The sequence below is a fragment of the Drosophila guanche genome, unplaced genomic scaffold (assembly GCF_900245975.1).
Source record: "Drosophila guanche unplaced genomic scaffold, DGUA_6, whole genome shotgun sequence".
In the NCBI taxonomy this organism is placed as follows: Eukaryota; Metazoa; Arthropoda; class Insecta; order Diptera; family Drosophilidae; genus Drosophila; species Drosophila guanche.
In genome coordinates, this window is record NW_022995744.1 from 1275959 (window position 1) to 1289979 (window position 14021).

Below are 14021 nucleotides of genomic sequence, written 5' to 3' on the forward strand. Positions count from 1 at the left end.
GATACGATTTTCTATGTTAAATATGCGCGAATTTACTCGTAAAATGCAGGATATACATACATATGTACATATGTATGTACACATGACTCGCTTACCCACTTGACTGCCTGTCAGCTGCCGGCTTTCATTCAGTTTTTGGCCCAAACCGTGGTGGATAGAGGCAGGGAGAGGAACAGGCACGGAACTTGACGCTTCTTTAAATGCAAGCCCAGCAGTACGGCAATAAAATCAAAATTGATGCAAACCAAAAAAATAGGGCGCAACAAATAGTTTAAATTCGCCTGAAACAACGGCTTTCGATTTTTTTACATTTTGTGACAAGAATTTGCAAATGTCAACGAAAAATTCATAGCTCGTATTAAAGAGAATTTCGACCACAAAAGGGAAAAAGAGAATGTGGAAGCAAGGGATAGAGAGGAAAGGAAATACCAATCCCAAATACAAAATCAAATAAGGTTTTCTTCTTTGTCTTTTTCATGTACAATTTTTGAACTTATTTTTCTGGGCCATTTTGTGTTTGGCACTGTTAAAGCGCTAACCGTAACGAAATCTGTATCACTTCAAAGGTCTGGCATGACATACATACATATAAAATCGTATTGCACATATGTACACATGTAATTACTTACATTAATACATGCAAATGTGTGTATTTAAACACTACTTAAGCTCGCATATGTTCCTGATGTTCAGATATATTGAGCAAAAGGGGTCAGGCGATTTCTGTCTTGACTTTCTTTATTCAAAAAAATTTAGTTTTTTTATTTTTTTCAGTATTGAGTTTTCATGTGTATCTTGCTCTTGCTACATAGCTGTTTACCCCCCGTGTGACACGCTCTGTATCCATCAGATACATTTAACAGCACTGGCTGAGCTTACTTCCCGCTCTTAATAATAAACACTTTTCCTCTTTTAAAAATACAATAAAATATACGAATTCAAAGCCATCAGCGTGTCAGAAGCTGACACTTGAATAAATCGACCGGTACATACAAGTAGACATATACATATATGTATGTACATACTATGTTCATAAATATTTCGGACACCTGTAGACAGTTGAATAAATCGACCGGTACATACAAGTAGACATATACATATATGTATGTACATACTATGTTCATAAATATTTCGGACACCTGTAGACAGCTGCGCGCGAGGAATGGCACTGGCAGCCAATAAAAGATTGTACTGTACTTGAAAATATATATTTTTAGAGAAGCTAAAAGCAATTTCTGACTCAGTTTAAGGTTTGCTTGCTTGCTTCTTCGCGCCCAAAATCAGAAAAAGAGGCTCACAGATAATTCTGCGCCGGTTACCTAATTGATATTGTTATAGAGTCATAACTAATTTTTGCCCATAGAGATAGAGCTCAATTTATTCGCTAGCAGCGTTCATTTTCATTAATTGTTCGGCCTAAAAATTAACCTACACTGGCTGAGGTTGAGTTCAACTGAAGATTTCTCAAACTAATTATACTGGTTTTAGACAACCCAGTCGCACATCCACACAGAGTATAAAAATAGTTTTGGAAGATGGTTTTAGTCTTCAAAGTCTGGCCGAACTAATTCCCTGGCGATAAAACCGATACAGATAAAACCACAACAAAGGTCACGCTTTAATTGATAAGAAAACAATCGCACTCGCATCACAATGGATGAGTCTCACCTTTGGGTTTGCTTTTGGAAAATGTTCGTATCCATCGTATACATATCCAAAACTCACTCGAATGGAAATCCTCAGAACTAGCAAACGAGCTTCAGGTGGCCCTGCTTCTCGATAAAGATCACACCACAGAGAGCCCAGACCTCCGACAGGTGGCAGTTCAACCCACAATCGAGTGCACTTTGGGGGAGAAAACAGAACCAGAAACAGAAACACTTTTAATAGCTTTGAACCTTTTCATCTTCTACTTCTTCTGCGGCCACTTAAAATGTGCTCCGGAGCGTGCCTTTCTCTTAGCAGACCCTCCCTCCTCATAGCACTGTCCCGACTTCGAGTCACTGAGGCATAAGTAATTAACCCATGTTGGCCATTCCATTGCTTTGCAAAACATTTAATTGTTCCGATTGCATTTGCAGCATATCTGAAATGCCAAAACACACAAATTACCAGTGAGGCTCGGAACGTAAAGATCAAAGATCTCCCTGCCGACGAGACGCGAAGCGTCGGTTCCGCATGTATGTATGTATAAACTCTCCTTAGCTCTGCTCTGCTCTGTTTTAGTGTATGCCATGCCAGTAGGGGGTTTTTAGAAGTACCAACTCATCATCTCCACAATAAAAAGCAAAACCAACTGAAACTTTAGTCCCATCCTATGTTAGGTAACAACCAGCAGCAAAGAACATTTCAGCGCTCACCAAATGTCACCCATAAAAAATTAAAGCCCAGAAAACAGAGACAAAAATCTTTCTTGACGCCAATTTGTTGCTTCCGTAATTTTTTGGTCTTGTTTGAATGCGTTTTTATACCGCGTACACGAAGAGTAAATATACCCTATTTATATTGTATTTGTGGCCATATCTATCAGATCACCGAATTGGGATTAGATTGGATCATTATTATGGCCAAAATTAATAAATTAATTTGCAGTGGCAAACCCCCAACCCGTCCAGAAGCTTTTCTTATGCTTGTTTTCTGTTGCTCATTCTTTCTCGCTGGCACACTCTGCCTCATGCAGTGTGCGTCTCTGGGGGAGGGTTGTGAGCTTAAAGTACATGTTGCCGGGAGAAGTGATGTAAATGTAGATGAAAGATGTAGACAAAAATGTAAAATTCGAAAAAATTTGGTTAAATATATAGTACTTATGCATGTATTGTACTTTACCTACATTTGTATGTACATATTAAATATATGTACATGGGTATATATGTATGTACATAAATATATTCTGACAGTACCGAGTATAAAAGTTGTGACGCGTGCGAATTGTCTCATAAACGTTCGTACTTGTTTTATGATTACATATAATATGTTTAAAAAGAAATGGCCGTGTGAAGTTTTTCGTCGGGCAAGCTTTGGAAAAAAGTTTAGTGTGTTTCCTGGAATCAGTTCCGGATGTATTTAGAACTGTTACATAATATTTGTGATTTCGATTCCATGGAAAGATACCAGATACTAGACGTATACCATAGCAAAACGTTACTATGTTAAAATGTCTACTCTAATAACCTATCATATGTACATACATACATACATATGTGTATAGGCTTTGCTAGGGTTAGAATAGATTCTTAGACATCACAGCATAGAATTCGTGATTAGTTAAAAAGTTGATAAAAAGTAACTACTGTAAGCTGACTGACTCGTTTTCCATCACATTAATAAAAATATAATTGTACCTTCCCGTTCGTTTATAGATCAAAATGCAAAATTATTCCAGAGGATCGAATAAACTGTACACATCCACTCCCTCCCCTCAGCCCCACCACCTCTCACGCATTTTTTCGCGTAATGAAAGAACAACAAAAAATGCGTCAAGTCAAGTTTGCCGTAAGCTCTTCGAAAGCCATGCTGTGTATGCGTGTGTGTGCAACGTGTGTGGCAGCTGCGATCAGATCTCAGACAGTGATTGCTACCCACCCCATATTTTCTGGAGGCCTGGCTCTGTGGCACTTTAGCTCGATATTTATGCAGCGGCACACACGGCATCTCTCTCACGCTGTGTCACGATGAGCCTCTCTTTCTCACTCTCAGGTACAATTTAAGGCAACATTTTTCTTGGCAGCACATTTTCCAGCTCTCGCCATATGCATAACAGCAGCTTTTCCAGCTCTTCTCCCTCCACTGCTGCTTATTGCTGGCAACACTTGGCGCTTGCCACATAACGACAACAGCAACAGAATATACAACTGCAACATATGGCAGAGCAGATGAAGACATAGAAGGGGGAGGGGAGGCGATGCAACGTAGCATGACACATTAAATGCAAAACGGCTGCAAGGTGCAAAAAGGGAGAGAAATTAATTGAAAAGAAGAGAAGAGAATATAAAGGAGAAGGAAAAGGAAAAGGCAGCAGTAGCAATAGCATAGTGTGGGTTATAGCATGAAACTGCCCCCATCCCTACCGATAATTTGTTGCTGCTCTTTATTTTATCCGTTACTTGGAGAGTAGATAGGGTATATTGTATTTGTTCAAACGTATGTACATATGTATGTAATGCACAGAAGGAACGTTTCCGTCCCCATCAATAGCCGTGTCTGTCTGTCTGTCTGTCTGTCTGTCTGTCTGTCTGTCTGTCGTCTATCCGTCTCAGAGACTAGTAGAGCTTGATCCACCGAATTTTTCCTCTAGAATGCTGTGATATCGCACTGATAATATGGTGTATCCATAATTTTTGAAGATAAGAAAAACCTAAAAATTCCGTATCGAATGACTACATATGTACATATATCTATCAGATCACTGAACTGGGATAGGCAAAATAAAGAAATGAATTTGCAGTGGCTACCCCGACCCCGTCCAGCAGATTTGCTTGTGCGTGTTTTTTGTTGTTCATTCTTTCTCGCTAGCACACTCTGCCTCACGCAGTGTGCGGCACTGGGGGACGGCGGCAAGCTAAAAGGGCGTGATGTAGATGGCATATGTAGAACAAATATAAAATGTAAAACACTTAAAAAATCACTAAAGTACAGAAATGCATGTATACTGGGTAAGTACCGGGTGTAAATGTTGTGACGCATACGAAGCGTCTCACACGTCCCACCCAAGAAATTGCTAGGGCATTTGTATGTATGTAAGCTTGTACGTACGATTGGAAGTGCAGGGTTACTGACTAGTCGACTGCTCCATGGTGCTGCTTGTTGTTATTTATTTTACGCAGAACCAACCGCGTTTTGTACTCTGTACTTAGTTGTTAAGGTCCCGATGTACCCAACAACCTGAGCGAGCATCTGTTGTCTCTGCGCTCAGCTTTGCTTCCATCCTACTTGCACATCTAGTTTACTTTTACCACTCTAGCTGCATTCTTCCTTTTCTCATGACAAAGCAATTTGCGAGCCAGCTGTGACAAGAAGGTGGATGACAGACTGAGAGAGGGAGATATGGGAAAGGAATAAAGCACTCAAAGCAAACTTAAACTTTGTTTATCGTGTTCACACTTTCTTAACGCTCTCTCTGTCTCTCTGTACCAGACTGTGGTGGGACTAATAATAAATATCATCATTAAATGGATTTAAATAAAATTTGACAGGAAGCATTTACATACATACCAATAAACTAATTATAAATACATTTGAGGGAATTGAAGGTCTCTCTGATCTTTCCTTCAAACTGGCCGCAACTCTCCCCCGTGCACTTGGGCAATTGTTGTGGATTGGAAACTAACAGAAACTAACCACAAAGCCAGGTGCTACTGGCTGCCCAAGATGAAACGAGTACAAACGTGAGACGCTTCGTACGCTTCACAACTTCATTACCTCATCTTTTCCCTTTGTCTGTTACATTTTTCGACCACAAATACAAAATACCCTATTTTACTCTTAGAGTACCGGGTATACCGACCAATCTACGAATAATTCACTCCTCTTCCAGTTTTAGTCTCCGGCGTGCCTCTTCCTTCCCTTTCCAATGTCGAAGAGAACACCGACAAAATCACACAGCATATAGCACACAAATTCAACAGAATATATTAATTTCAATTATTTAGGCACGCAGAGCCTTAGCTTCTTTTCTGTAGTAGCTGCAGAGAGGGAGGGAGCGCGCCGTATCGTTTTCACAGATTCTTCCCACAAAAGAGAGAAGAGAGAATTCAGCAATTTGTTCTCTAAATGGGTGCTATTTGTAACAGGATTTTCATCGGGTCTGAGGGGCCTGTGGCCTTCTGCTGAGGCTGTGGCCTGTGGCTGTGGGAGCCTTTCGATGCAACAGGAAAAGAGCCCCATTTATAATTATCCACAGAGCAGTAGGTGGCGCTCCGGGAGGAGCAGCTTTCAGCGGAAGTTATTAGTCAAGAGAAATTGCTGTTATGCGCTGAGACTCGGACACGGTCTCTTTATTTTTTCAAAGAACTTGACATTGAAGGGCTATTTTTTTTTATGAGTTTTGAAGGCGTCTTCTGATTCATTGCCTGCCTTCGGTTTCACTTCCAATTCAAGGCGACACTTTGTTATATTATGTTATGCTGAAGTTGAATCGAAATTAAATTATTAATTAACTAAAAAGAATTAAACGTTTTTATACCCGGTACTCGAAGAGTAAATACGGTTTTTAGTATGTCTTTAGTATTTCTGTTCGTCTGTCCGTCTTGTCTGTCGGCTAGTTCTCAGAGACTATAAGAGCTAGAGCCACCAAATTTGGCATCCAGATTTCTGTATGCTCACACTGTTACAAGTGTATTTAAAAAATGAGCCTCTCCCCTTTCTCCCTTACAAAGAGAAAAAATCAGCTTTAAGAGCTAATAAGATTCCGTAAGGAATGAGCAATCTATGAGATTACTGAATTGGGATTAGAGGTGTTTCATTATAGCCAGAATGATGCAATTTATTTGCAGTGGCTACCCCCACCCTGTGCAGCAGATTTTTTTTATTTTTTGCGCATTCTCTCATTCTACACTCGTCTTCGTGGTTCTGGGGGAGGGGTTGCAAGCTGAAATAGCGTTTCGGCGTAAGAAGGGATTGAGATGTAGACTTTTAGATCAGACGTCACTCCTCGATAAGCTAAGGAATTCGATTGATTTTGAATCGGAAAATCATAGGTTGATCTAATAAGAGGCGGATGTTCTAATAGATATCTAATAAGAAGCCGGAGATCCCCTGAAAATGTATATTAATTCGAATCTCTCTAAGATTTTCGCCCAGCAGGTTGCTATTGTGAAAGATGGTCTTTCATATCGAGGGTTTATATTTATATATTTTTTTTTTTCATCTATGATTGGTATCATAACGAAATCTGTTGAAGTCTTTTGCGTTGAGTCCAATCAAAAATTGGCAACACTCATTATATAAACACGTTATCAACAACCATTCCCACAGCACGTTGCCCCTGCCAAGCCGGAGATCCCCTGAAAATTTATATTAAATCAAATCTCTCTAAGATTCTCTCCCGATTAGGGGAGAGATCATCGCCCAGCAGGTTGCTATTGTGAAAGATCTGAAGAATTGAAAAATGAATTAACAAATTAAGCATTAAATTACGAGAATATGCCAACCTTTAACCTCCTCTGGAAGGAGTACTCGATAACCAACTAGTTTCGGATAATTCAAAATTAAATATTCATAAATGCCCCGGATCATCCCCCTCATGTTACACTTCCGCCTCGAAGATTGATCTCCAAACTCCAAACTCCAAACACTCTGACACAAATTGGCGAAACACTGAATTTTCTTGCTTAATTTGATTTGACTCTGGGGAACTGAAAGATTTGTCCGAAAAATAGTTACAATTATCATGAAGTTTCTTTTAAGCTCGACCCAATATTTTTCTGTGAGAACTATGATTAATCAGTGGTCGTCGTCGATCGAGTGACGGGGAAGTAGTCAAGTGGTCGAAAGCTGACTCAGTCGACGTAAGGGCGGGTGTTGTCGTAATCGAGTACGTGTCCACTGATAGGCGGCCTTTTGAGCAAATATTTCGCTTATTTAATGGATATTTTCGGTATATGCTGCAATAGTGCGGTCTGGGTGACATGGAGATATGAAGAAATTGTGGATACCCACCCATTGTTGCACATACTTTCAAGGATTGGTCGGTTACTTGTGTACATATGTACATATTTACATATTTATAAGCATAGGAAACTTTTGGACGAATTCTATAACCTTCTGGAATTCCGCCTCTTCCACTCTTCACTAAGGTCAAAGTTTTTTCTTCGACCCTTGACTATACATTTCGCAATTTTTCACGCACTTCTTCGAAGTGCTTTCGGCCATCACAACACTTATATATGTATATACATATGAATGTATATACTTTTCTTTTTGCTTTGCTACCTTTCGGCACATGCAAACATGCTTTTTTTGCAGCCTTTCATTTTATGAAACAATTCTTCTTTACTTTGTGCTGGAGCTTCTCTGTTTCTCCCCTTCGCCACTTTTTTGCTACGTTTACATTTGCAAAAGTTCATTAACATTGTGTGTGTTTTTGGTGAACGAGAGGGAAAAAATCCAAGCAGCGGATTTTGGGTTTAATGAAATTTAGTCTTGCTTTTATACCCGGTACTCGAAGAGTAAATAGGGTATATTGTATTTGTCGTTGGAGCAATGTGCGTAACTCACACATGGAAACGTTTCCGATCCCATAAAGTATAAACATACATATGTATGTTCTTCATCAGGATCAATAGCCGAGTCCATATCTGTCTGTCTGTCTGTCCGTCCATCTGTCCGTTCTTATGAACGCCTGGCACTCAGAGACCATAAGAGTCGGGGCAACCAAGCTTTGCATCCATACTTCTGTTACACTGGTTTCAGTGTTTCAGCATACAGCAGTCTGGAGAAAAATTTGGTGGCTCTATCTTTTATAGTCTCTGACTCTCGGACAGATAGACATGGCTCTTTCGACTCGGCTATTGATGCTGATCAGTCCCCGATCCGGGGTCGGAAACGTTTCTTTGTGCACAAGTACAATATACCCTATTTACTCTTCGAGTACCGGGTATAAAAATAACATTAGACCATTTCTAAGCTCCATATCTTTCATAAAAAGTGGGTTTGGTTCCTTGAGGAAAACTCGTGTCGGGTAGTGTAATTAATATAGAAATTGGGAAACAAGACTCCCCAAAAAAGATTAAAAGAGATCAAGAAAGAACTAAAATAAAAAGAAGAAAGGGAAATTATTGCTAATGCTAATGAAATATGCATTGGTCAGAGGTTTTTGTCAACTCTCCGCTTGAGGGCGTCTTGCCGGTTCCTTCTCTACACTCGATTTTTGGGAAAGAAACCTTTGTTTTGTTAATAATGTAATTTGTTTTATGTTTTTGCTTAATCTGCGGACCTTCTCTTTTTCGAAATGAATCGAAACGAAACACTTCTGTCAACCACAAAATGTACCAAATTTTTCCTCTTCCTCGTGGCTATTGTTGCTGCTGCTGTGGTTTTTAATTGCCCTGCGTGGCAGAGAGATAAGAAACAAACACGAGTATCCACGAGATTCGCTTTTGTTCCGGTGTTAGCGCATAATGACAACTATTTGGGAGGCTTGGTGAAGCGAAAGTTTCCCCCGGCGCGCTGGGATGGATAGTTATTCGTGTTTTGTAAGAGATCTCTCTCTCTCCCCTAAAACTAATTTACGCATTACTTAAATGATATTTTTGGCCAATGGAAATGGCGTTTTGGAAATAATTATATAATGTACTGACTCTTTCGTCGTTTCTTCTCTTTTGTCTTAAATCATCCAACAGCGTTCTACTCCAACTCATATTATCTCTAAAATGAAACGAATATAATCAACCCCCCAGCAATCTAACATTAATGCCTTTCCTCAATCACTTCCTTAGGTGTCATTCCTATCAAAGTAATTCTTTAGCTCTATCTTGTCACCTTAATTGAATATATTTACCAATCCAGCCCCAGAAGCCGCTAACGTCTAATCTTATCTATCCTTCATATCTTGATCCTTGTGTCTGTTTTTGTGTTGCTAACCAAAACCTTTTTCCCGCTCTACCAATCCCTTTGCAGATCTTGGTGCCCTTAACAGCCACAACAACAACAACATCAGCAGCAGCCACATCCAAACCGCAACGATCATCAATCAGAAGAAAAAGTCGCCAGTTGGAACAGGAGCAGTAGCTGGCGCAGGCTCAATAGGAACCGGAACAGGAACAGGAACTAAAACGAAGGCCGTAAACAAAATGGAGCTGCTGAGCAGCGCCTCAGCCTCAGCCACAGCCACAGCCTCAGCCAAACATAGCACAACCACAACGACAGCCACACACCAACTGCAGGCGACCACAAAGCATCTGGTGGGACAGGAGTACCTAAGCTACGCCTCACCGCCCACCTATTCACGCCTGCCGCCCGACGGCCATGAGTTTCCACCGAACTTTAGCGAGCCTCTGATCATGCATCCCTCACACATGCACCAAAACCCACAAATTGTGCTGCTGAAAGGCAAGGGCGAGCACTCCTTCGAGCACAACAACAACAACAGCACCCAAGAGGAGGCGACTGGAGCACCGCCACTTCCCAAAACTGGGCCTCCGCCGACAGTGCCCAGGAAAGTATACCGCCAGGATCTAGTAATAAACGTGGAGGATGCCCGCTCCAAAAACGCCACAGAGACGAAAACGCCGACCGGCCTGGCAAGAGACTACCAGCGTTCTCTGAGTGCGAGCGCCCCGCGGAAGCCCAGCGACTGGCGCAAGGACGAGAAATCGGAAAAGTCCGTGCGCGACAAAATCGCCATGTTCTCATCCAACAACGAGCTGGACGCGATTCCGCCGGCCACCCCGACCATGACAATGACCATGCCAACTGCTGTCTCCACATTCGCGCGGAAGCCGCTGAACAGGAGCAGCGAGAACCTGCTGGACACCCGCTCGTCTACTCCAGCGCCCTCCCTGAAGACGCGCGCCATGAGCGTAGAGAACCTGAACGACGTGCAGCGCCAATACCAGCTGGCCAAGCAGCTGCCCCAGCTGCACGTGGCCGACTCCATGTACTCTCTGCACACGGCCAATTCCAGTCCCAATACCAATCCCAGCTACAGTTACGCCTCCAACTACGCCTCTCTGCCACGCAGGACGCACTGCGGCTCCTATTCGGCATCCGCCTCCTCGGTGGAGCGAAGGATAAGCTTCTCAGGCGAGGGAGAGGCGGCCAACCGGAAGGCGGCCATCACCAACATCCTGGAGCAGCGCCGCCGCAGCTTGTCCAAGTTAAGGGGCCTAGTCATCCCGGAGAGGCCGCAGCTGCTGGAGCCCATCCTCGACCTCCCAGAGATCAAGAGCCAGGTGAAGGCGGCCAGCGGGGAGGACAGCACCGACAGCGGCCTGGGCGAAACCCGCTGCCGTAGCAATGGAGGCCTCGCCGTAAACTGCATAGGCAGCAGCACATACCGCAGCATCTTCTCCTCTGGCCAGCGGCGTCCGTTGGAGCAGCAGCTGTCCCAGCCTCCGGCCAAGCCGCCACGCACCTCCTTGTGCGCCCCTCTGACCACCACCCCCACCAGCATCACGGCCCCCGTTCATCCCATCTGCAGGTTGATAGCACCGCCGCCGGCGCTTCCCCCACCCGACCAGGAAAGCGACACAGACTCGGTTTTCTCCAGCACGGCCCGGGTGGCGACGCACCCCGAGAAGTTTGCCCTCACACGAACCCTCAGCTCGGAGACGAACACCTCGATAGCCAGCTCCAACACCTCCACTCTGACGTCGGGCTCCTCGGCGGGCTCCCAGGCCAGCTGCAGCTCCCTGGGAAGCACTCTGGCTCTGGATCTGACCCGGCGGGTGCTCAAGAACCAGGTGAACGGTAGCGGCAGCGGCGAACCAGTGGCCCTCTCAAACAGAAAGAGCATCCTGGCCTCGGCCAAGTGCCGGAACGCGAAGAACCGCGGCCAGGAGGAGGACAACGACAGCACCGATGGCGAGGTCTGCACCCTAGCCGGGCGCCGCATGAAGCCCGGCCCCAGCTACAAGCAGCAGATGCACCAGACGCACCAACCTCAGCATGTCAAGCAGCTGGTGGTAGACAAGCTGATCAACGTGGCCGCCTACGTTGAACTGACCTCGGACACGGACGACAGCAGCCGGCGTTCAGACACGCCGGCGAAGATCAGTGCCATGTTCATCGACGAGGAGCGCAAAGCCAGCTTTAAAGCCGATTCCAGCCAGCAGGCCAAGCCAAAGTCGCTCCAGATGCAGGTTCTGGAGAGGCCGGCCCTGCTCCGGGCCTATGAGCCAATGCGGGAGGCGCCCAAGTCCCAAAGCACAGCCGAACTGCGTGAGAAGTTCGAGAGGAGTGCGGCAGCAGCAGCAGCGGCAGCCGGTATCCAGACCCCGGTACTCCAAAAGTTGCACACTCCATTGCACCCAGTTGTGGCCACCGCGAAGCCCCACCACGAGCGCTTTTCTTCGCTCGACTCGCTAGCCTCAAGCTCCTCTGGTGTGAGCTCCACCACCCAGAACGTAAGCACCACCCTGGAGACGGCGACAGAGTTCGGCAGCTTCTCCTCACTGGGCAGCAACCAGAGCCTGATCACGGCCCAGGACGTGCAGCAGATTGTGGAGGAGGCCGATCCGCCGCTGAAGAGCCCAGAGGCCTTCATCATTGTCCTGCAAAGGGATAACCCGGAGAGCAGCATTGGAATCACCCTGGCCGGGGGCTCCGACTACGAGGCCAAGGAGATAACGGTGAGTAGTGGCGTCTTTTGCAAGGGATCAGGATTAGCCAGTCGTAATGGCGTTTTATCTCTCCCTCTTTTACAGATACACAAGATCTTGAGCAACACGCCAGCGGCCAAGGATGGACGCCTGAAGAAAGGGGACCGCATCCTGGCCGTAAATGGGATGAGCATGCGGGGCCTGACGCATCGGGAATCCATCAGCGTACTCAAGGTGAGTCCGTGGCCGGAGTTCAGATAATTCAGAATCTTACCAAAAGTTTTCGTCTTAGACACCCCGTCCGGAGGTGGTGCTGGTCGTCACCCGCTCCGAGTCGCTGATTGTGAAGGCTCTGAACAAGAAACGCTCCTCGCTGGGCTCACTTAGCTCCCTCAACGAGAAGCCGACGGATCTGGAGTACGAGCGAAAGCGAAACTACCACAAGGCGTCCCGATCTCTGGACCTGGATCTAGACATCGTGTCGAATGAGGCAGAGTCAGGAGGTGACGAATCGCCAGTGACTACAACGCCCAGCCCCAGCACTGGGTCCAGCAGTCCCCAGCACCCGGCCAGTCTGCATGACGATGATTCCGAGGCCACCATTGCTGGCATTCGTGCACGACGTCAGCTCTCACGTGGAGATGCCGCCAAGCTGAGCACCAGCGAGCTGCTGGAACGGGCGGCCGAGGCACGGAATGCCATCGCTGCAGAGATACGGGCTCAGGGTGAGGAGAAACAGATACTGGTCACACAGTCGTGGAGGTGGATTCTAATCGAAGCTTGCTTCTCACTTTAGCAGATGATGTGGCGGCTATTGGAGCAGGAACTCGATGCGTGGAGATTGTCAAGGATAGCTGTGGACTGGGCTTTTCTATTGAAGGAGGCTTCGACTCGCCGCTGGGAAATCGTCCGCTCATTGTCAAGAAGGTGTTCATGGGTAGGATATCTGGATATCTGTTTTATCCTATGGAACAATACCACCAACACTTTCCACTCGCTTTCTTCTTGTACAGGTGGTGCTGCCCAGAAGACCAACCAGGTGCGCAACGGCGACGAGATCCTGAGCATTCATGGTGCCTCAACGGCGCGAATGACGCGCGTCGATGCCTGGAACTATATGAAGCAGCTGCCGCTGGGACCGGTCAAGATCAGCTTTGCATGAGACGGTGAAGATAGAGAAGGAGATGGGAAAGAATGCGCCACAATTTATGTTAGTTCTAAGTTGATGGTAGTTGGACCCGATACCATACCCTAATCCTGAAGGATGGTCTAACCATCCAGGTCTTGCCAATCGATGTAGTGCACCGTCGACCGATTTTTTTTGCATTTAAAAGAACTTTAAACTGTATGCGTAAATATATATAAATATTCATACACATTTATTATTAATTTAAATTTAACTTGTTTAATTTCTTTCAATTTCAATGCGGCTGCAATAACCACGCTGATAATGTCGATGATTGTACATATACATATTTAACTAATCGAAACTAATTTAGGTTTTTAAACGTTAAAATCGAGACACGAGGTACTAAGAAGCAAACTTTTTAGCAGCGCTATTTCCTTATACACAATATACATGTATTACACTAATCCAATCCACAAGCAACAAAACAAATAACAAAACCCAAAAAAAATAAATCAATTATATTTTATGCCATAAATTATACGGGAACGTTATATATATACATATGTATACTATTTTTAATAATTATTATTTTATGTATTTAAAGAAACAGAAAACAAAAAAGTAAAAAAGTATTT

General features: G+C 44.6%; 1 protein-coding gene across 6 annotated transcripts in view; it reads left to right on the forward strand.

Annotated features, from left to right (window-relative positions):
- The window catches only part of LOC117580345, a 100960-nt gene extending 87066 nt beyond the window's left edge, over positions 1–13894 (forward strand). For 4 of the 6 annotated variants that reach the window (XM_034266851.1, XM_034266853.1, XM_034266855.1 and 1 more), the window contains 5 exons: positions 9616–12287; positions 12363–12491; positions 12550–12982; positions 13054–13194; positions 13271–13894. In XM_034266851.1, coding sequence (XP_034122742.1) covers positions 9616–12287; positions 12363–12491; positions 12550–12982; positions 13054–13194; positions 13271–13419 — 3524 coding nt within the window. In that variant the 3' untranslated portion in view covers positions 13420–13894. Of the gene's footprint in view, positions 1–9338; positions 9383–9615; positions 12288–12362; positions 12492–12549; positions 12983–13053; positions 13195–13270 lie in introns of those variants that run through there. The other 2 variants (XM_034266852.1, XM_034266854.1) reach the window with 2 other exon arrangements.
- Positions 13895–14021: the final 127 nt, after the last annotated feature.